The sequence below is a fragment of the Rhinopithecus roxellana genome, chromosome 6 (genome assembly GCF_007565055.1).
Source record: "Rhinopithecus roxellana isolate Shanxi Qingling chromosome 6, ASM756505v1, whole genome shotgun sequence".
In the NCBI taxonomy this organism is placed as follows: Eukaryota; Metazoa; Chordata; class Mammalia; order Primates; family Cercopithecidae; genus Rhinopithecus; species Rhinopithecus roxellana.
In genome coordinates this window covers 34,593,497-34,618,587 of record NC_044554.1, presented here as the reverse complement: position 1 = coordinate 34,618,587, position 25,091 = coordinate 34,593,497, and the positions used below count along the sequence as shown (strand labels likewise).

The following is a 25,091-nucleotide window of genomic DNA, read 5'->3' as shown; positions in this document are numbered from 1 at the left end:
CCTTTTTCTCTTCCCTCCTTCCTTTCTGAGAAAGGTTCCTTCTCTTCTTCATGAATTATCTAATCTCCCCGCAAGCCTCATGAAGAATTTAAAGTTTTGTGATTTCAATATTTGATGTTTCTTTTTAAAAAAATACATACTTTGCTAATGCCAGTTTAGAATTAAACACAGATGATGGTGCTGTGGCTAGAATTACTAATGCTATAATTTTTATTTGAAAAACTCTTCACTGTCTTCCAAAACCACTGAGACCTTGAATTACTGGTTACTTTAATACACTGCCACGTGACTTATATCATTCCCAATTAGATCATGTATATGTTCTTAAGTGGCAAGGATCTTTGAAAGATTTGCATAATAATGAGAAAATTAACACCTTTTCAAAAGATGTAGGTTATTACCAATCTCAAGTTGTAGCTAAGTTTTATTCAAAACAGAGTAATAATAATTTCAAGAAAACTAAATGTTAAAGAAAAAATGTTAGTCCTAAATTCCAGTGAGTACACAATTATGCATTTTTACAAAAATTCATTTACAAAGATGATTTTAGCAGAGTTTACAAAATCAAAAAATGTACACCTGAAATGTACATTAATTGGGAATTGGTTAAATGAAATAAGATACATTCATTAAATGAAGTTAAAATGATCCATAAGAAATATATAATAATGAGAATATAGGCAACAATTGTGTATTATTAAATGAACACATATAAATTATAAGCTCTTTTTAAATATATATGTTTAAAGGATTAATTTTTACATAACGGTAATAAAATTTCCCCAAGATTGTGTTCCACCTTGTCATTTTGTAAGTTTCCAATTTTTTTTCCTCATTAAACTTTTTTAATGGGTCTCAAAATTCTGTGACAATTTTTTGGTCAAGTTGTTTCCATTAAAAAGTACTGATTTTAAAAATTAGTAACTTAAAACTGCCACACACAAAAAAGAAAACCAACGTGGTCCACAAAACATTCTCCTTTGCTTCTGAAGGTTTTATGATGCATTGTTATCATTAACCAGTCTTTTACTACTAAACTTAAATGGCCAATTGAAACAAACAGTTCTGAGACCATTCTTCCACCACTGATTAAGAGCTGGGTGGGAAGTATTAGGGATAATATTCATTTAGCCTTCTGAGATTTCTGGGGAGACTTGGTGACCTTGCCAGCTCCTGCAGCCTTCTTGTCCACTGCTTTGATGACACTCACGGCAACTGTCTGTCTCATAGCGCAACTGTCTGTCTCATAGCACGAACAGCAAAGCAACCCAGAGGTGGATGGTCTGAGAAGCTCTCAACACACATGGGCTTGCCAGGAACCATATCAATGATGGCAGCATCACCAGACTTCAAGAATTTAGGGCCATCTCCCAACTTTTTACCAGAATCTTTTCCTTCAGCTCAGCAAACTTGCATGCAATGTGAGCCGTGTGGCAATCCAGTACAGGGGCATAGCCAGCACTGATTTGGCCTGGATGGTTCCGGATAATCACCAGAGTAATGAAGCCAGCTGCTTCCATTGGTGGGTCGTTTTTGCTGTCACCAGCAACGATGCCATAACGAACATCCTTGACACACACATTCTTGACATTGAAGCCCACACTGTCCCCAGAAGAGCTTCACTCAAAGCTTCATGGTGCATTTTGACAGATTTTACTTCAGTTTTAATGTTGACTGGAGCAAAGGTGACCACCATACCAGGTTTGAGAATGCCAGTCCCCACTTGGCCAACCGGAACAGTACTAATACCATCAATTTTGTAGACATCTTGGAGGGGCAGGCGAAGGGGCTTGTCAGTTGGACAAGGTGGTGGCAGGATGTGATGTACAACCTCAAGCAGTGTGGTTCCACTGGCATTGCCATCCTTACCGGTGACTTTCCATCCCCTGAACCAAGTCGTGTTAGCATTTGGCTCCAGCACGTTGTCACCATTCCAACTAGAATTGGGCACAAATGCTACTGTGTCAGGGTTGTAGCCAGTTTTCTTAGTGTAAGTGCTGACTTCCTTAACGATTTCCTCGTATCTCTTCTGGCTGTGGGGTGGCTCAGTGCAATCCATTTTGTTAATACCAGCAATGAGTTGTGTCACCCCCAGTGTGTAAGCCAGAAGGGCATGCTCTCGGGTCTGCCCATTCTGGGAGATACCAGCTTGAAATTCACCAACACCAACAGCAACAATCAGGACAGCACGGTCAGCCTGAGATGTCCCTGTAATCATGTTTTTGATGAAGTGTCTGCATCCTGGGGCATCAATGATAGTCACGTAGTATTGCTGGTCTCAGATTTCCACAAGGAGATATCAATGGTGATATGACGTTCACGCTCAGCTTTCAGTTTATCCAAGACCCAGGCATACTTGAAGGAGCCCTTTCCCGTCTCAGCAGCTTCCTTCTCAAATTTTTCAATGGTTCTTTTGTCGATGCCACTGCATTTGTAGATCAGATGGCCAGTAGTGGTGGACTTGCCCGAATCTACGTGTCCCAATGATGATAATGCTGACATGAGTCCTGTCCTTTCTCATTTTGGCTTTTAGACGTAGTCTTCATGACACCTGTGTTCTGGCGGCAAACCCGTGGTGAAAAAGTGTAGGTTCCCATTTTGAATGTATATTACAATTGCTAAAATAAAAAAACTATGAAAGGTAACCAACCAATGAGTTTATCAACGTCTTCCTATACACCGTGAAAATTGGAAACAACATAGAAAAAGCAACCATATGAGAAAGATCTTGAACAAAAAAGTATTTACAATTTACCTTAGTAGCGTAGTATTCTCTGACATCAGGCCTAATAGAATCAAAGTCTCCACTGATGAATTCAGGCAAAAAGCTGAAAGAAACAGTAAGTCAAGTAAGTCAACTAGTTATTTCTATTTATTTTTGAAACTTTAAAACTGTGGCTAAGTGTTGTGGCTTGCAACTGTAATCCCAACACTGAGAAGTTGAAGCAGGAGGACTGCTTGAGGCCAGGAGTTCAAGACCAGCCTGGGCAACATGGCAAGACCCTATCTCTACAAAACAATTAAAAAATGAGCTGGGCATGATAGTGCACACCTGTAGTCTCAGCTACTTGGGACGCTACACGGGGAGGATCACCTGAGCCCAGGAGTTCGAGGATATAGTAATCCATGACAGCATAACTCCAGGCTGGGTGACAGAGCAAGACTCCATCTCTAATTTAAAAAATAAAAAATAAAACTGTGATTATAAGGATCAAAGAGAAAAGTAATATACTCAGAACAAAACCAAAAACACAGAAACTATTTTTAGAGAGAATAGGATGTTATACCACATACTCCTGGTTTCAATGACTGAGGCAAACAACAGGTATCCAACCAATTCATCACCTGAGTCACAATGTCAGAGAATACTTATCTTTTTCAACAAACAGATAAAAATTAAAGATAATTGGTTTAAAAAATCCTGACAGAAATACTCATCTTTGCATATTACCTTGTACATATATAAGGTTTTACATTATTGTACCTCACACAAGTTCAGAAATTTCAACAGATAGGAATAGAACAAATGATCATGAGGATTCTTTGAAATTCTGTGCCAAGCAAGAGTCAGTTCTAAGACATTTTCCAAATATTCTATCGACATATGTCTAGAAACAGGAATCTTTTAGTTAAGTCTGAAATACTACAAGAGTCAAGGTTATTAAATATAGAGAGAGATTCCCAGATGTGGTTGTTTCTAATAATATTACTACTGCCTTTACTTTTTTCCCTGCTATAGTTTTAAGTCACTTTAGAAAGCATACCTTACTCCATCTATTATACATAAGCCATCATTTGCTATTTTTACATAAAATATTTACATGACCTGGTAGAGTTTCTTCCCACTTAAAACACCTAATTGTAGAGAAATAAAATATCCCTGGATTTCTCAGTAGTATGCAGAAACCCTTAGCCTGCTGAGCCTCAGAAATGTATATGATACAAAGAAGGGAACGGTTGCTTTCACTTCCTATAAAAATATTCCACCCTTCACATGCCATGAGAATTAAAACTGTAACCATTTATCTAGTTAATTGCTTTGATTCAAAATACTAAAACTTCTTAGGTCTTCTCAAGAGGGCCAAATTGTTATCTGATGAACTAGGTCCCTAGCTAAAGAAGACTGGGGTGTTATATTTCTGGGTACTACATGTCAAAAAAGGTGAAGCCCCACAACTTGGAGAAAACTCTACGTCATAATATATAAAACATGGGGGGTGTTATCTGGCTCCTGGAGACATTTTATTAATATACCAAAGGGCTTAGGATTCAGGTCCAGAAAATTTCTAAGGAGACCCTTTCAAGAGGGGAGAAACACAGCTGTATATTCTACTTAGTAATAAGAAAAATAAAAAATAAAAACATAATGCCTTATCCTTCACCTATGGGTGTGCAACTACCAGCAGAGGACAATGGACCTGGCTCTCACTGCTTGGGCCAAGGGGTAACAAACTAGGGCAAAGGGGACTAATGTTATGACACATCTCTCTCAGAAAATCTGATGTGTGAGTTCAGAAGAAAATTAATACAGACAAAATTTGGGGAAAAAAATACTAACCTTGTCCTTTAGCACATTTCTTTTTGTAAGGTTCTTGACTCAATTGGAAATATTATTTCTGAGGTCAAACCTAATCTAACTGATATCCGTGTTGGGCCACCTCTTCTTTGTGTTACCACAAAGATCTCTACCATATAAACTCCTTAGCTCGGATGAGCTAGGCCCAACTATTTTTTACTAGTTAATTCATTCCATAAATATTCTCTGAACACTATATGCAAAAGACTACAGCTAATTTCAGAAAAAAGTAGAACTGGAAAGTAGATGTGAGTACTTAGGTGTTTAAATCACATCTCGTTTCAACATCTTCCCATAAGTTTTCTCCCTGGAAACTTCCCTGTATACCGTATCTATTACTTTCAATTTTATTTCATACCTATTAAGGTAAATAATTTATACCTTACCCCTGATAGGACCAAAAACAGACTATTAAGTTTTTTCTGTTTTTTCTTGTTGTATGAATTCATTCATTTTCAAAGTTTCTTTAAATGTTTCCACCCATCACCATATAACTGCATGCAAATTAATACTCAGATGAATCACAGAATATTAGGGCTGGAAGGAATAAAAGAAATTACTCTTCTAATATCCTCTTTATCCTTTCTGAAGAACTGAGATCCAAGACGTCAAGGACATTTTATCTGTAAAGCCAACGTCCAATCTATTTCACCAAGTAAAGCAACCATTTAAAATTAGGACTCTGGGTCTGGTTCAAGCAACATCCTGGAAGACCGACTTTATGTTGCTCTCCAAATTTTAGTCTCTCAGATCTCTAGAACCAATTTGGCAGTCTCCAAATAGCATATTGATTTTGTCAATAAATAAAAATGAAAAATAAAAGCTGATATACACAGGCAACTGAGCATCTATCCCCTTAGGGACAATTCATCCTAAAGACAATGAGGTCTCCCTATATCTTACACTGTGAATAATGAAAGAAAGCATTCATGCAAATTCACTTATATTTTAGTGGAAAATATTAATAGGAACACAAACTTATATAGGTAGTAGATACCTAACTTCTGTTAATTTTTAATATAATTTTCTCCAATGTAACATGTATGCTTTCAAATTGAATCAGGATGCTTATTTCTAAGAAGGCCCATGCCAAAAATACACCTGGCATTCATGCTGAGATGACTAAAATAATTATAATTTTTCGTCATATAATGCACTCGTTTTTGAAACTTGCTGAAATGTACTTTTTGACGCCGCAATTAAAAGCCCATCTCACTTTTCCTGAGATGCCTGTTGCCATGGTGCCTGGGCATTCTGAAGAGGTACTTACTGAGGATGACACTTCACAGATGTAGAAGAGCTATGTTATGATATAAATGACAGTTTACACAAGCAGATTATTTTCAGAACTCTTTGGGGACTGATTACACACAGCAACTGACTAGGGGTACATGGATTTGTGTAGCCACTGACCATGTTTCTACCTACTGTCGACTCAGGCACACCGATCTATCTTTTCTTTGCTATCCTCAATCTATGAGAACTGACTTGTTAGTACTGAAAGGTGTCCCAAACTCTCCACAAATGGCCCAGTCAGACTCCTTTAACATTTTCATTTTAACTCTTACCATACTGGTCACTCATTCATTACAAAATAAGAGTGTAAAAAGTACTGAGATCAATTAGTGAACTTAAGATCCATCACATGTAATAATCAAGAGGGAGGCTGATAAATTTAGGAAATATTCTAAATACAGTGGAGTAGACAGAAGTTATATAGTAGTTATAGTAGTTATAACTACTGCCTTTACAGGGCCTTTCCTGATACCATTGAAGGAGACTGTCGCTCCATAAAGCTGTTTGTTTTGTTTTGTTTTGTTTTGTTTTGCCCCCAGGAAAGACACTATTGTTCCCTTAAAACTTGAATGGCACTAAAATCTCTTACTTTCCATTTCATTTTAAGCAAGTTCTATGTCTTCTAGCTTCTAATAGATGGTAAGGCCTCTGAAGCAGGATCTGTCTCTGATTGATCATGGTACACCCCGAAGGATGACGGACACTGACACTGAAAATGATACAATAAGATGATGAGGTAGAGAAGGAGAAAGAAGGGAAGAAGGAGGAAATGAGGCGGGGGCTGAAAAGGAAAGAAGAGGAGTAGGAGGAACAAGGAGAAAAGGAAAGAAGGGTGAAGAGAGGGGACAGGGTGAAGTGGGGGAAGAAGAGATAGGAGGTGGAAAATGGTACAAAGAGAAAAGCCAGGAGAGGAAAGGAAGGGCTAGAGGGGAGTAGAAAAGAAGAATGAGGAAAGAAACATTTATTAGGCACTTATGATTACAACTGCCCTTCCCCCTACTCCCTAGCTTGTGCAGATTATTTAAGCTTTCTGAACCTCATGTCTCCATGTATAAAATGAGGATAATTTAGAGTGCTTGTGAGGATTAGGAGTTAATACATGTGAAGCACTTGGAAAATGCCTGGCACACAGTAAGCACAGTTTGAGCTATTCAGTTCAAATAAAAATTACTGCAAGTGAAGTTAAGTAGTTTGCCCTAGATTATAATAAGAGGTAGAGCCAGAACTCAAACCCAGGCAGTTCAATCTTTGTTATTTAATGGCTAAGTATACAGCCTCCCACATACACGCGTTTACGAAACAGAACAATGATGCTTTTGGTAGAGAACGTTCTCTGCATAAATGTACTCTTTGCTGCTGATTTTATTAATCACTAGTAATTTGGTCAACCTATATAGTTTATAAAGGTTTCCCTGAGGCACAAGAGAAAAAGGATTTGTGCTAGTGGTACCAGAAAGAAGGACAGGATTTTGAGGACAGACTATGTTAGGAGAAGAAAGTTTGGGAATATTGTTGAAGAAGAGCATGACTACAGACCTAGAAAGATAGTAGTAGTTGGTCTGAAAAAAGAAGGAATGAATCATTTAAATATTTGTGCTAATATTCTCTGTAAAATCATATGAACTTGGTGGTGGGGGAACAAGAGTGACACAAAATATATAAAAATGTTACCACATTTTGACTGTCTTTATAAACACAATCAGCGCAACTGTTTTCAATAAATAAGTCTCTAAATACAATAATAGTGCCAAAAGATACGTAAATATTTGTGTAACTTTGGGTAAGAGACATTCTTAGGAAAGACAGAAAACACAACAATAAATAAGCCGACAGATTATGTAAAAATGTAACAATATGTTAATAGAAAGATAAGGTCAAATTATAACTTTTACATATGCAAAATACACAACCCATAAGAACTGCTGTCCCCAACACACTGAGAGCACCCAAAAGTGGTAAAGGAAAAAGACAAATAGAAGAAGAGCCAAAGCCTATTCCCACCAGCAGTAAGTATATGAAAACATGGTAAATCTAAAATAATTATCAAGGAAATACATTTTAAAGCAAAAATAGAGTACTTTCTTTTACACCAAAACTCAAAAATTAAGAAAAGTGAAGTGGGTATTGACAAGGCTGAAATAGCGAAAATAGGCACAAACACAGACTAGTGAAGTCGTGACTAGGATACTGCCTACCAACAGGCAATCCCGCTTGAGGAATCCATCCTGGCTTTTTCGTTTGTTTGTTTTTGTTTTGTTTTGACAGTACCTAGGATATCTGCACAATAAAGCAAGGGATATAACAAGGAGAGAAAAAAACTGAACGTCCAAAAATATAGGGAAGGTGGAATAAAACATTATGTAACCTGTTAGGGAAAGTAGGCAGCTTTTAGACGAGCTAACCACTGTCTACTGCTCTAGAGGGAACGCCCATCACATCTTACTAAGTAAAAAAAAAGGCTAAATATATTTGTGCATTTTTGTATAAACACAAAGGAAGTTATGGAAGTGAATGATTCAAGCTATTCCCACTGATTATCTCAGGGGATGGGATTAGTTTTTCTTTGAAAAATTTTATAAAGCATACCTTAATTTAATAACCTAAAAGACAATTAATAATGCCACTTGTGAAAGCAAATAAAAATGTGAAGGAAAATGAAAAATTAACTGACAACGCTTAGACTCTAAGAACATTAAATAGTACTTAGCAGCCACTAAGGTTGTTATAAATGACTTTAGTTAAGTTACCCAAAGACAATGTTTTATCTCTTAGAATAATTGATTGCATCGTCTCAAACTGTCTAGCCCAGGATTCATCACAAGGTAGAAAATAACACAGTTTCCCAAAATAATTATTTAAGGATGTCTTTATATGCTAACGACATCCAGAGGGAAAAAACAGTAACAAAAACATTAACACATGAAATATAGATACAATCTCCATATCACACAGTTACAATAATGATTGGGGAACAGAATGAGGATGGATCAATGACAAGAAAAAATACATAATTTTGCAGAAGATCTCTTGATTGAGACAAAGAGGGAAACACAGAAAAAGCTGCCAAAAAGAGGGCTCTTACCCTAGAGAAAACCTTCTAGGAAACATATTTTTTTGAATATTTGTTCTATGCCAGTCTCTGTATTTTATTCATATATTTTATGTTTATTAATTAATATAATTTTAGCTAATTTCCATAACACTCCTATCAGGCTGATTTTTATCATCCGAATTTTATGGTAGAAAGCCAGGGCTCAGTGATATGAAGCCACCTGCATTGGTGTTACACAGATTCAAAAGGTCTTCTCTCCTCCTCTTCTTCCTCCTGCTTTCTTCATTGAACAACATATGCCCTTGACTAGCATAGAGAAATAATCCTGCTCCACCTCCTGCACAGGATGCAATTTCACTTCTTCCAAAATCCTGGCCCTTGTCTGTAACCTGCTTTGCTTGTGTGCCCAACAGAGGTGCACAGTCATCAAGCCGCAGCAGGAGGGCAATGCAAAGTTGCCCCACAGCACAAGTGACAGGCCCCCAGGCACACTCCTACGTGAAGCTAGGTTCATGGTTTGTTTTAATGAATGGAGAAGTAGGGAAGGGAGGCACCATCACAAAATCACATGAGGCTTCTAGACAGCATATTTCATTCTAGTTAGTAAACAAGCAAATCGAATATTCAATTCCATAATTGAGCAATCAACATAAGCAATGTAAATTTTATGGGTTAGTAGGAAATTAAAACATACAGACTGCTATCTCCACCCCTGCAATGGGAATTAACCTCTCACTGCAGCCACTTAGAAAACCACACAAAAGAAGTAGAAATTCAGACAGTGGAAAACGACAGCTCTGGGAAGTGATTACTGTATGATTCTATAATGGTGGATACATGTCATATATTTGTCCAAATCTATGCAACGTAAAACACCAACTGTGAACCCTAACGTAAACTACAGACTTTGGGTGACAATAATGTGTCAATGTTGGTTCCTCAATTGTAAAAAAAAATTATATCACTCTGGTGGGGGGGTGTTGATAATGGGGAAACTAGGAATGTCTGGGGACATGTGCTATCTTGGCTGTCTTTGTATCCTTCTCTCAATTTAAAATTGCTCTTAAAAAATAGCCTTCCCCGTCTCTACTAAAAGATACAAAAAACTAGCCGGGCGAGGTGGCAGGCACCTGTAGTCCCAGTTACTCGGGAGGCTGAGGCAGGAGAATGGCGTGAACCCGGGAGGCGGAGCTTGCAGTGAGCCGAGATCTGGGCGACAGAGCAAGATTCCGTCTCCAAAAAAAAAAAAAAAAAGCCTTAACAGAATGGGCAATGGATCTGAATAGAGGAGAAAACAATCTGGCAATAAATGATTACACACAGAGTTATAATAAAAACATACAGCAATTTTATTCCTAGGTATATACTAGCTAAAGAGAGAAATGAAAACACATGTGCCTACAAAACCTTCTACACTACGATTTGGATGAACCTTGAAAACATGCCAAGTTAAAGAAGCCAGGCACAAAAGTCCACATAACATATGATTCCTTTAATTTGCAAATACCAAAGAGGAAAACCTAAAGGGACAAAAAGTAGATCAGTGGTTGTTAGGGCTGGGGGAAAGGAGGAGGATGGTAGCTGAAGGGTGCAGGTTTCTTTCTGAGGTGGTAAAAACGTTCAAACTTGACAGCAATGAAAGAGAGTTCCTGTTGCTCCGCATTCTTGCCACCACCGAAAATGGAGATGGTTGCAGTTATCCATGAACATCAAAAACCTCTGGACTGTGGACTTTAAACGGGTAAATTATTTAGAATATGGCTATATCCGAATACAGCTGTTAAAAAGAAGAAAAATGTTATCAGACAGCTTCATCTAACTGGTATTTCTAGAATACTCCAGCCACCACCAACAGATATACACATTCTCTTTAAGTTGCACATGAAACATTCTTCAAATTAGACACCATTCTAGGCTAGGGAGCAACATTTTTTTAACTTTTTTTGAAACGGAATTTCACTCTTGTTGCCCAGGCTGCAGTGCAATGACGCATTCTCGGCTCACCACAACCTCTGCCTCCCAGGTTCAAGCAATTCTCCTGCCTCAGCCTTCCGAGTAGCTGGAATTACAGGCATGTGCCACCATGCCCATCTAATTTTGTATTTTTAGTAGAGATGGGGTTTCTCCATGTTGGTCAAGTTGGTGTCCAACTCCCGACCTCAAGTGATCCGCCCGCCTCAGCCTCCCAAAGTGCTGGAATTACAGGGATGAGCCACCACGCCCGGCCTTACAATTTTCTTTCTTAAAGAGCGAGACCATCAATATTTTGGGCATTACAGGCTATAAGGTCTCTCTCACAACTGCTTAACTCTGCCATGGCAGCATGATAGCAGCCATAGAAAATAAGAAGACAATGGGCACGGCTGTGCTCCAGGAAACCTCTGTTTAGAGTAGTTTGCCAACCCCTGTTTTAGGCCATAAAACAAGATTCAATCGATTTAAGAGGGATGAAATCACAAAAAGTATGTTCTCTAACACATACCTTTCTTTCTTTTCTCCCTTCCTTAATCAACTGTAATTAGTACTCTCTAGAATGGACTATGACTTCTATCAGAATTAGTTGAGGCTTTAAAACTTCCATTTATAGAAAGCAGGTCTGTATTAGTCCATTCTCACACTGCTATGAAGAAACATCCGAGACTGGGTAATTTATAAAGGAAAGAGGTGTCACTGATTCACAGTTCCATATTGCTGGAGAGTCCTCAGGAAACTTAAAATCATGGCAGAAGGCAAAGGAGAAACAGGCACCTTCTTCACAGGGTGGCAGGATGGAGTGAGAACAAGCACGGGAAATACCAGATGCTTATAAAACCATCAGATCCTGTGAGACTCACTCACTATCACGAGAACAGCATGGGGGAACCACCCCCATGGTCCAATTACCTCCACCTGGTCCCACCCCTGACACATGGGGATTATGGAGATTACAATTCGAGGTGAGATTCGGGTGATGACAACGGAGCCAAACTATATCAAGATCCTCGAATAACGTCCTTTCATTCAAGGTCATTTCCTTATAAGGTTGATGAGGGAAAAACCCGGCTAGGGCCATTGTATGTATAGGGTCTGCATGATCTCACCATGTCTATGTGGGTTTTCTCTTAAGTACTCTGGTTTCTACCTACATCGCAAGATGTGCACGTTTGGTGAACTGGCTGTCTACACAGTCCCACCATGACAGTGAGAGAGAGAGAGAGAGTGAGTGAGAGTGTGTGTGTGTGTGTGTGTGTGTAAGTGTGCCTCAGAGCAGAATGTGTCCTGTCCTGGGTCAGTTCCCTCTTCGTCCCCTGAGCTGCCCAGAGACGCTCCAACTGCCTATCACCCTGAACTGAAATGAGCTGGTAAATAATTATCTTACTTGTTTTTATTGATCTTTCTTCACTTGATCTTAGCTAAAAGGCTGAGAAGTGATTTTTATTGATTTTTCTTAAATGTACATATAGCTCATATTTATTTCAGTGTTAAATATTAGAACTGTTTGGTCTTTATTCAGAATTTTGGTGATGTTTTTGTGACCAGAAATATGCCGTAAGAACTTAACTCTTGGGGCGGAGCAAGATGGCCGAATAGGAACAGCTCCAGTCTCCAACTCCCAGCGCGAGCGACACAGAAGACCGGTGATTTCTGCATTTTCAACTGAGGTACTGGGGTCATCTCACTAGGGAGTGCCGGACAATCGGTGCTGCTCAGCTGCTGCAGCCTGACCAGCGAGAGCTGAAGCAGGGCGAGGCATTGCCTCACCTGGAAGCCAAGGGGGAAGGGAATCCGTTTTCCTAGCCAGGGGAACTGAGACACACAACACCTGGAAATTCGGGTAACTCCCACCCCAATACTGCGCTTTAAGCAGACAGGCACACCAGGAGCAGACTCCCACACCTGGCCGGGAGGGTCCCACGCCCACGGAGCCTCCCTCACTGCTAACACAGCGTCTGTGGCGATCTATCCGCAAGGCAGCAGCGAGGCTGGGGGAGGGGCGCCCGCCATTGCTGAGGCTTAAGTAGGTAAACAAAGCCGCTGGGAAGCTCGAACTGGGTGGAGCTCACAGCAGCTCAAGGAAGCCTGCCTGTCTCTGTAGTCTCCACCTCTGGGGACAGCGCACAGCTGAAGACCAACAGGGGAAGCAGCGGGGGCCGGTGCAGACGCGAACGACTCTGTCTGACAGCTTTGAGGAGAGCCGTGGATCTCCCAACGCGGAGGTTGAGATCTGAGAACGGACAGACTGCCTGCTCAGGTGGGTCCCTGACCCCTGAGTAGCCTAGCTGGGAGACATCCCCCACTAGGGGCAGTCTGACACCCCACACCTCACAGGGCGGAGTACACCCCTGAGAGGAAACTTCCAAAGGAAGAATCAGACAGGTACACTCGCTGTTCAGCAATATTCTATCTTCGGCAACCTCTGCTGCTGATACCCAGGCAAACAGGGTCTGGAGTGGACCTCAAGCAATCTCCAACAGACCAACCGACAGTCCTTCTGACAGTCAGAAGGAAAACTATCAAACAGGAAGGACACCTATACCAAAACCCCATCAGTAAGTCATCATCATCAAAGACCAGAGACAGATAAAACCACAAAGATGGGGAAGAAGCAGGGCAGAAAAGCTGGAAATTCAAAAAATAAGAGCGCATCTCCCCCTGCAAAGGAGCGCAGCCCATCGCCAGCAACGGATCGAAGCTGGTCAGAGAATGACTTTGACGAGATGAGAGAAGAAGGCTTCAGTCCATCAAACTTCTCAGAGCTAAAGGAGGAATTATGTACCCAGCACAAAGAAACTAAAAATCTTGAAAAAAGAGTGGAAGAATTGACAGCTAGACTAATTAATGCAGAGAAGATCATAAACGAAATGACAGAGATGAAAACCATGACACGAGAAATCCGTGACAAATGCACAAGCTTCAGTAACCGACTCCATCAACTGGAAGAAAGAGTATCAGCGATTGAGGATCAAATGAATGAAATGAAGCGAGAAGAGAAACCAAAAGAAAAAAGAAGAAAAAGAAATGAACAAAGCCTGCAAGAAGTATGGGATTATGTAAAAAGACCAAATCTACGTCTGATTGGGGTGCCTGAAAGTGAGGGGGAAAATGGAACCAAGTTGGAAAACACTCTTCAGGATATCATCCAGGAGAACTTCCCCAACCTAGTAGGGCAGGCCAACATTCAAATTCAGGAAATACAGAGAACGCCACAAAGATACTCCTCCAGAAGAGCAACTCCAAGACACATAATTGCCAGATTCACCAAAGTTGAAATGAAGGAAAAAATCTTAAGGGCAGCCAGAGAGAAAGGTCGGGTTACCCACAAAGGGAAGCCCATCAGACTAACAGCAGATCTCTCAGCAGAAACTCTACAAGCCAGAAGAGAGTGGGGGCCAATATTCAACGTCCTTAAAGAAAAGAATTTTCAACCCAGAATTTCATATCCAGCCAAACTAAGTTTCATAAGTGAAGGAGAAAAAAAATCCTTTACAGATAAGCAAATGCTTAGAGATTTTGTCACCACCAGGCCTGCCTTACAAGAGACCCTGAAGGAAGCCCTAAACATGGAAAGGAACAACCGGTACCAGCCATCGCAAAAACATGCCAAAATGTAAAGACCATCGAGGCTAGGAAGAAACTGCATCAACTTACGAGCAAAATAACCAGTTAATATCATAATGGCAGGATCAAGTTCACACATAACAATATTAACCTTAAATGTTAATGGACTAAATGCTCCAATTAAAAGACACAGACTGGCAAACTGGATAAAGAGTCAAGACCCATCAGTCTGCTGTATTCAGGAGACCCATCTCACATGCAGAGACATACATAGGCTCAAAATAAAGGGATGGAGGAAGATCTACCAAGCAAATGGAGAACAAAAAAAAGCAGGGGTTGCCATCCTAGTCTCTGATAAAACAGACTTTAAACCATCAAAGATCAAAAGAGACAAAGAAGGCCATTACATAATGGTAAAGGGATCAATTCAACAGGAAGAGCTAACTCTCCTAAATATATATGCACCCAATACAGGAGCACCCAGATTCATAAAGCAAGTCCTTAGAGACTTACAAAGAGACTTAGACTCCCATACAATAATAATGGGAGACTTCAACACTCCGCTGTCAACATTAGACAGATCAACGAGACAGAAAGTTAACAAGGATATCCAGGAATTGAACTCATCTCTGTACCAAGCGGAACTAATAGACATCTATAGAACTCTCCACCCCAAATCAAAAGAATATACATTCTTCTCAGCACCACATCGCACTTCTTCCAAAATTGACCACATAATTGGAAGTAAAGCACTCCTCAGCAAATGTACAAGAACAGAAATTATAACAAACTGTCTCTCAGACCACAGTGCAATCAAACTAGAACTCAGGACTAAGAAACTCAATCAAAACCGCTCAACTACATGGAAACTGAACAACCTGCTTCTGAATGACTACTGGGTACATAACGAAATGAAAGCAGAAATAAAGATGTTCTTTGAAACCAATGAGAACAAAGATACAACATACCAGAATCTCTGGGACACATTTAAAGCAGTGTGTAGAGGGAAATTTATAGCACTAAATGCCCACAAGAGAAAGCAGGAAAGATCTAAAATTGACACTCTAACATCACAATTAAAAGAACTAGAGAGGCAAGAGCAAACACATTCAAAAGCTAGCAGAAGGCAAGAAATAACTAAGATCAGAGCAGAACTGAAGGAGATAGAGAGACACAAAAAACCCTCCAAAAAATCAATGAATCCAGGAGTTGGTTTTTTGAAAAGATCAACAAAATTGACAGACCGCTAGCAAGACTAATGAAGAAGAAAAGAGAGAGGAATCAAATAGACGCAATAAAAAATGATAAAGGGGATATCACCACCGACCCCACAGAAATACAAACAACCATCAGAGAATACTATAAACGCCTTTACGCAAATCAACTAGAAAATCTAGAAGAAATGGATAATTTCCTGGACACTTACACTCTCCCAAGACTAAACCAGGAAGAAGTGGAATCCCTGAATAGACCAATAGCAGGCTATGAAATTGAGGCAACAATTAATAGCCTACCCACCAAAAAAAGTCCAGGACCAGATGGATTCACAGCTGAATTCTACCAGAGGTACAAGGAGGAGCTGGTACCATTCCTTCTGAAACTATTCCAATCAACAGAAAAAGAGGGAATCCTCCCTAACTCATTTTATGAGGCCAACATCATCCTGATACCAAAGCCTGGCAGAGACACAACAAAAAAAGAGAATTTTAGACCAATATCCCTGATGAACATCGATCCAAAAATTCTCAATAAAATACTGGCAAACCGGATTCAGCAGCACATCAAAAAGCTTATCCACCATGATCAAGTGGGCTTCATCCCTGGGATGCAAGGCTGGTTCAACATTCGCAAATCAATAAACGTAATCCAGCATATAAACAGAACCAAAGACAAGAACCACATGATTATCTCAATAGATGCAGAAAAGGCTTTTGACAAAATTCAACAGCCCTTCATGCTAAAAACGCTCAATAAATTTGGTATTGATGGAACGTACCTCAAAATAATAAGAGCTATTTATGACAAACCCACAGCTAATATCATACTGAATGGGCAAAAACTGGAAAAATTCCCTTTGAAAACTGGCACAAGACAGGGATGCCCTCTCTCACCACTCCTATTCAACATAGTGTTGGAAGTTCTGGCTAGGGCAATCAGGCAAGAGAAAGAAATCAAGGGTATCCAGTTAGGAAAAGAAGAAATCAAATTGTCCCTGTTTGCAGATGACATTATTGTATATTTAGAAAACCCCATTGTCTCAGCCCAAAATCTCCTTAAGCTGATAAGCAACTTCAGCAAAGTCTCAGGATACAAAATTAATGTGCAAAAATCACAAGCATTCTTATACACCAGTAACAGACAAGCAGAGAGCCAAATCAGGAATGAACTTCCATTCACAATTGCTTCAAAGAGAATAAAATACCTAGGAATCCAGCTTACAAGGGATGTAAAGGACCTCTTCAAGGAGAACTACAAACCACTGCTCAGTGAAATCAAAGAGGACACAAACAGATGGAAGAACATACCATGATCATGGGTAGGAAGAATCAATATCGTGAAAATGGCCATACTCCCCAAGGTTATTTATAGATTCAATGCCATCCCCATCAAGCTACCAATGAGTTTCTTCACAGAATTGGAAAGAACTGCTTTAAAGTTCATATGGAACCAAAAAAGAGCCCGCATTGCCAAGACAATCCTAAGTCAAAAGGACAAAGCTGGAGATGTCACGCTACCTGACTTCAAACTATACTACAAGGCTACAGTAACCAAAACAGCATGGTACTGGTACCAAAACAGAGATATAGACCAATGGAACAGAACAGAGTCCTCAGAAATAATACCACACATCTACAACCATCTGATCTTTGACAAACCTGAGAGAAACAAGAAATGGGGAAAGGATTCCCTATTTAATAAATGGTGCTGGGAAAATTGGCTAGCCGTAAGTAGAAAGCTGAAACTGGATCCTTTCCTTACCCCTTATACGAAGATTAATTCAAGATGGATTAGAGACTTAAATGTTAGACCTAATACCATAAAAACCCTAGAAGAAAATCTAGGTAGTACCATTCAGGACATAGGCATGGGCAAGGACTTCATGTCTAAAACACCAAAAGCAACGGCAGCAAAAGCCAAAATTGACAAATGGGATCTAATTAAACTAAAGGGCTTTTGCACAGCAATAGAAACTACCATCAGAGTGAACAGGCAACCTACAGAATGGGAGAAAATTTTTGCAATCTACTCATCTGACAAAGGGCTAATATCCAGAATCTACAAAGAACTCAAACAAATATACAAGAAAAAAACAAACAACCCCATCAAAAAGTGGGCAAAGGATATGAACAGACATTTCTCAAAAGAAGACATTCATACAGCCAACAGACACATGAAAAAATGCTCATCATCACTCGCCATCAGAGAAATGCAAATCAAAACCACAATGAGATACCATCTCACACCAGTTAGAATGGCAATCATTAAGAAGTCAGGAAACAACAGTTGTTGGAGAGGTTGTGGAGAAATAGGAACACTTTTACACTGTTGGTGGGATTGTAAACTAGTTCAACCATTATGGAAAAGAGTATGGCAATTCCTCAAGGATCTAGAACTAGATGTACCATATGACCCAGCCATCCCATTACTGGGTATATACCCAAAGGATTATAAATTAGTCTACTACAAAGACACATGCACACGTATGTTTATTGCGGCACTATTCACAATAGCAAAGACTTGGAATCAACCCAAATGTCCATCTGTGACAGACTGGATTAAGAAAATGTGGCACATATACACCATGGAATACTATGCAGCCATAAAAAAGGATGAGTTTGCGTCCTTTGTAGGGACATGGATGCAGCTGGAAACCATCATTCTTAGCAAACTATCACAAGAACAGAAAACCAAACACCGCATGTTGTCACTCATAGGTGGGAACTGAACAATGAGATCACAAGGACTCGGGAAGGGGAACATCACACACTGGGGCCTATCATGGGGAGGGGGGAGGAGGGAGGGATTGCACTGGGGAGTTATACATGATATAAATGATGAATTGATGGGTGCTGACGAGTTGATGGGTGCAGCACACCAACATGGCATAAGTATACATATGTAACAAACCCGCACGTTATGCACATGTACCCTAGAACTTAAAGTATAATTAAAAAAAAAAAAAAGAACTTAACTCTTGCTGATATAAAGTAGTCTAGAGTAAAATGGGTTTTCTCTTATGTCATTTTGCTTAAAATCAGTTTCTAAAAAACTATCAACAATGTTAAGGATCTACTGTACACAATAATACTGATATTAATTGAAACCAATTATATTAAAGCAAGTTAAAAATTTTAATTTTCCTACTCATATTGTATCGTACTTATTTAAACTAGTTTAAGTTGTCCCACTAGATTATATATTTAGTTAGATCTTATATTTAGTATTTATTCATATTATATTTAATGAATATACAGCTAATTTTGAAATATTTTATAGTTCAGGCACACATACATTTTGAAAAAGATACATTTTAAAAAGTCACTTTATCATTGCCTTATATTATAATTTCAAATTTTAATCAGCACCTAAAATGTTACATAAAGATTATTCTTAATGTATAACAGTAATTTCATAATCACATATTTAACTTAAAAATTTAATATTCAGTGTAACATTTGCTAAGACACTATTATACTAGGCTTAGTATGCTTTATCTGAAATTATTTCATTGTATCTCCAATGCTAGCAGTTTCGTATTATACATTTAGGTGGCAGAATGTGTTGTCAGTAACTTTCATGACTCATGATGACAGATTTTCCCTATAGGAAAGAAAATATTGGGTCTGCTTTCATGGTTTTGCTAGGATTTCAAGGTTCAGAAAACTCTATATAAGTGACCAGCAGCTTCTGGAAATGAGATTATTTCCAGTCTAGAGAACCAGCTTACATTTTTAATTAATGACCTGTCTAGTTGGAGAAAAGGAGGGATGAGATCTAAGGAAGAAAAAGATAAAGTCAATAGCAAACCTAAGGTAAAAAGGTTTACGATGAAAAGCAGTTTTAAAATTTACTATCAACTCTTTGCCCAAAATGTACTGTCCCCTTTGCTCTAGAAAAAGAAAGATGAGATCACTAAGAAAATAGGACAAAGGAAATAAAAATTATAGAATATAAACAATACATGCAGAGAGCAAAAAATGTGCACACACAATTGTATACAATTGAATTAGGTACTACATATGAGATACAATAAACAATACATTAATTTTTATGTACTACATATAACCTAGCAAATTTTCTCTGAGGTGATTAATACGGCAAGAACAGGAGTTTCTGTGAAGATAGTTTCTGTACTAAATCACATGTGTTATATGATGATTCCAAAAAGCAAAATTTATAATTACACTTAAGCACATAGACTATAGTCATTTTATTCTCTTTCATCATTCCTGAAAGATCCTGAGAAAAAGAAAAGTGGGTTGCCATTTACTTAATTAAGGCTTACTGCTGCCCATCTAAACACACAGCAAGCAGAATGATTTAATATAAAACTCTTCTAACAAGTCACCACCACCACCACCAATAGATATATAGGAACATATCTATTCCTATAAAGATAGGCAAGTCACTAAGGCATTCTATAAGCTGATTCACTCAACCTTTCTAATCATATTTCTCAACATTCTCTTGTGTAAACAGTATACTATCTTAATTTTAAAATAAAAAACCAGTATGTGAGTCTTATAAATAACAAGAATAAGAACAATATTTTAGACAGAGTTTGAGTTTATAGAATATTTCAGGGTCCAAGTTCAGCTGAAAGTTGCAAATGCAGAAGGAGAGCTCAGGAGAGGCCAGAGCCAAAACTACACACTGGTGAATCCTCCATATATAGGATACTTAATCAAATTCATCAAATATTTATTAAATATGTATTTTATATACACTAGACTACTGCTACAATAGTTGCCACAGTCCCAATAGGTTTGAAGTCTAAGAGTAGGGATAGACAAGCCAGGCCATCATGGAACTGACACTGTAAGTAATGGACAGAGTGCTACAGTGGCACACAACAGTGCAAGGCCTGGGGGAGCAAGCTAGTAGGAGAAAAGGAAGGAAAGGCTTCCTAGTAATTGATACGACAAGAAAAGTCCAAATAAATAAATGAAGCCATGGCAAGGGGGTGAGAGAGAAAAATAATACCCACATTCAGGGAATGGAAAGAAAAGTAGGAAGACAAAAGTGTTTGTAAAAGAAATGGTATGAAACGAAGGAGGAGCAAGGAAGACCAGGAAGCCCACTTCATTTCTTAGCTCACAGCTTGCTATGGTCTGAATATTTATGCCTCCCCCTACCAAAATTCATATGTTGAAACCTAATTCTCAATGTGATAGTATCAAGAGGTGAGGCCTTTGGAGAGGATCAGGTGAGATTAGTGTCTTTATAAAAGAGGCCTGAGGCTGTCTGCCTCTTCCACTATGTGAGGACTAAGTGAGAAGACACCATTTATGAACCAGAAAACAGTCCCTCACCAGACACAGAAGCTGCTAGTGCCATGATCTTGGACACTGCAGGCTCCAGAACTGTGAGAAATAAGCTTCTGTTGCTTATGAACCACACTGTTTATAACATTTTGTTATAACAGCCCGATCACTTAAGGGCAGTATTGTCATGTATGAATTTGATCCTGTCATCATGATGCTAGCTGGTTATTCTGCAGACACATTTATGTGGTTGCTTCATAGTGTCACTGATCTGTACTTCAGTGTGTTTTTGTAGTGGCTGGTAATACCACTACAAATATTTTAGGGTCCTGAAAAGGACCGTGTTTAGTGCTTTCTTCAAGAGCTCTTGCAAGGCCTGGTGATGACGAATTCCCTCAGCGTTTGCCTATCTGAAAAGGATTTTATTTCTCTGTCGCTTATGAAGCTTAGTTTGGCCAGATATGAAATTCTGGGTTGGAAATTCTTTTCTTTAAGAATGTTGAGTATTGGCCCCCAATCTCTTCTGGCTTGTAGAGTTTCTGCTGAAAGGTCTGCTGTTAGCCTGATGGGCTTCCCTTTGTGCGTGGTATGGCCTTTCTCTCTGGCTGCCCTAAACATTTTCTCTTTCATTTCGACGGTGGAGAATCTGCTCATTATGCGTCTTGTAGTTGATCCTCCCATGGAGTACCTTACTGGGGTTCTCTGCATTTCAAGAATTTGAATGTTGGCCTATCTTGCTAGTTTGGGAAGCTCTCCTGGATGATAGCCCAAGTGTGTTTTCCAACTTGGCTCCATTCTCTCCATCTCTTTCGGGTACCTCGGTCATAGGTTCAGTCTCTTTAGTTAATCCCCAATTTCTCAGAGGTTTCATTCATTCCTTTCATTCTTTTTTCTCTATTCTTGTCTGCCTATCTTATTCCAGTAAGACAGTCTTCAAGTTCTGAAATTCTCTCCTCTGCTTGGTGTATTCCACTATTGATACTTGTGATTACGTTGTGAATTTCTCATGTTGCGTTTTTCAGCCCCATCAGGTTGGTTATGTTTCTCTCTAAACTGGTTATTCCGGCTATCAGCTACTGCATTGTTTTTATCATAACTCTTAGCTTCTTTACACTGTGTTACAACATGCTCCTTTAGCTCAGCAAAGTTCATTATTACCCACCTTCTGAAGCCTACTTCTGTCACCTCAGCCATCTCAGCCTCAGCTCAGTTCTGTGCCCTCGCTAGAGGGCTGTTGCCGTCATTTGGAAGAAATGAGGCACTCTGGTTTTCTGAGTTTTCAGCAATGTAAGTGGGCTGAGTGCCCCAATTAAAAGACACAGAATGGCAAGCTGGATAAAGAGCCAAGAAACACTGGTATGCTATCTTCAAGAGAACCATCTCACGGGCAAAGACGCACATAGGCTCAAAATAAAGGGATGAAGGAAAATTCACCACGTAAGTGAAAAACAGAAAAAAAGCAGGGGTTGTAATAGCTAGAAAACCCCACTGTCGCAGCCCAAAAGCTTCTTAAGCTGATAAGCAACTTAAGCAAAGTCTCAGGCAAAAATTGCCGGCATTCCTATAAACCAATAACAGGCAAGCAGACAAGCAAATCATCAATAAGCTCCCATTCACAATTGCTCGTAAGAGTGAACAGACAACCTACAGAACAGGAGAGAATTTCTGCAATCGATTCATCTGACAAAGGTCTAATATCCAGAGAAAGAACTTAAACAAATTTACAAGAAAGAAAACAACAACCCCATTAAGAAGTGGGCAAAGTACATCAACAGACACTTCTCAAAACAAGACATACATATGGCCAACAAACACATGAAAAAGAGCTCAACATCACTGGTCATTAGAGAAATGCAAATCAAAACTACAATGAGATACCATCTCATGCCAGTCAGAATGGATATTATTAAAAAGTCAAAAAACGACAGATGCTCACGAGGTCGAGGAGAAAAAGGAATACACTGTTGGTGGGTGCGTAAATTAGTTCAACCATTGTGGAAGACAGTGTGGCGATACCTCAAAGACCTAGAGGCAGAAATACCATTTGATTTAGCAATCTCATTATTAGGTATATATCCAAAGAAATATAAATGGTTCTATTATAAAGATACATGCACACGTATGTTCATTGCAGCACTTTTCACAATAGCAAAGACATGGAATCAACCTAAATGCCCATCAATGATAGACTGAATAAAGAAAATGTGGTACATGTACACCATGGAAAACCGTGCAGCCATAAAAAGGAACAAGATCATGCCCTCATGACCTTTGCAGGGACATGGATGGGGTTGGAAACCATTATCCTCAGCAAACTAATGCGGGAACAGAAAATCAAACACCGCATGTTCTCACTTCTAAGTGGGGGCTGAGTGATGAGAAAATATGGACACATTGAGGGGAACAACACATACTGGAGCCTGTTGCTGGGGGTAGGGGAGGGAGAGCATCAGGAAGAACAGCTAATGGATGCTGGGCTTAATACCTAGGCAATGGGATGATCTGTGCAGCAAACCACCATGGCACACGTTTACCTATATAACAAACCTGCACATGTATCCCTGAACTTAAAATAAAAGTTGAAGAAAAAAAAAAATAACAGCCCAATCAGACTAGGATATAGCTCACTTCTTATTCAATCACTTGTATTTACATGTGGCTAGCCATGCTACAATTTTTAAAGAGTGAGTGACTTTGGCCGGGCGCGGTGGCTCAAGCCTGTAATCCCAGCACTTTGGGAGGCCGAGGCGGGTGGATCACGAGGTCAGGAGATCGAGACCCTCCTGGCTAACATGGTGAAACACCGTCTCTACTAAAAATACAAAAAACTAGCCGGGTGCGGTGGCGGGCGCCTGTAGTCCCAGCTACTCGGGAGACTGAGGCAGGAGAATGGCGGAAACCCAGGAGGCGGAGCTTGCAGTGAGCTGAGATCCGGCCACTGCACTCCAGCCTGGGCGACAGAGCGATACTCCGTCTCAAAAAAAAAAAAAAAAAAAAAAAAAAAGAGTGAGTGACTTTGCAGGATTTCTTAGCCCTAAAACAGGGCTTTGTATAATATTAATGTACTCAATAAAAGTTGCACAAGTAAATATTTCCTCTGGCTCTGAACATCAGGTCACTTCCCCTTCAGTCATTTGCTGTAATTATTTGTTTTCCAAAAGAGGCCAGAAGGGGTGAGAAGAATGAAAGGTTATTTGAACAGAAAGTAACCTACGGAGTCATTTTCCTAGAAGGACGTGGTAGCGGCAGTGGGGTAAGGTAGTGCCAGAAAATGCGATATATATATTTAGAAGAATCATGCTAACCCCCATGTAGTCCAGAGTGGAAGGTTTCATCTTTTCTGATTTACAAACATGAAAGAGTCCCAAAGTATATTTATAGGTGAATGCCAACTCTTCACCTTAACAAATAAAAGAAGCTAGCTCACTGGTAGTGAATTACTTTGTGTAATTTGTTTGCTTTACGCTTCTCTCTGTGATTCAGCTGAGACATAATCCACAGAACTCAGTAAATACAACCAGTGATAAATGCCATTAGGGTCACTAATAGGTTGTCTGCTCCTCCCAAGTTTTCCAAAGCAAAGAGTAATAAGCTGCCTAGCTACAGTTTCTGCTAGGGGAGTGTTTTTCATCTTGATTCTGCCTTTCCAATACAGCTTCCCTCATAGCAGGAACTAAAACCTTACTTAAGAAAAAGACACAAACACACACAAAAAGAATGTCCTAAGGCATACACTTTCTTGGTGAAGTAAGTTCTGTATTTTCTACCTTGGATAGTTTCTGTTCTTATCTTGCTGCAGCTATCCATTATATAGATGTATGAGTCACCGTCCTAAAAGAGAGACCAGAGCATGGGTGGTTCTCTACGGTATTTAATATTGATCTCTGCATTATAGGAATCCAAAAGAATGCAGCCAGATGACAATGGCTTTTGTATAGGCCACCCAGAAATCATAAAATCATGAGATAACTATTATTAAAATTAAATAGAACATCAGCAAAAACATTTAAAAGAAATACAAAAGACAAAGGGTGAGTATCCTTATTCAAACAGAGTTGATCCCAATAGCTTATTAAATGAAAATAAAATCATACAGGAAAAATAAAATAGAAAAAAGACATGACACAAAAAGGAATTTAAATAC

The 25,091-nt window shown here is 39.3% G+C and overlaps 1 protein-coding gene and 1 pseudogene across 1 annotated transcript in view; both read right to left on the bottom strand.

Annotated features, from left to right (window-relative positions):
- The window catches only part of TPK1 (thiamin pyrophosphokinase 1), a 407,155-nt gene that overhangs the window by 209,731 nt on the left and 172,333 nt on the right, over nucleotides 1-25,091 (bottom strand). Inside the window, exon 5 of the mRNA XM_030933176.1 lies at nucleotides 2,756-2,828. Coding sequence (XP_030789036.1) covers nucleotides 2,756-2,828 — 73 coding nt within the window. The remainder of the gene's footprint in view (nucleotides 1-2,755; nucleotides 2,829-25,091) is intronic.
- On the bottom strand, nucleotides 823-2,521 carry LOC104675290 (annotated as a pseudogene).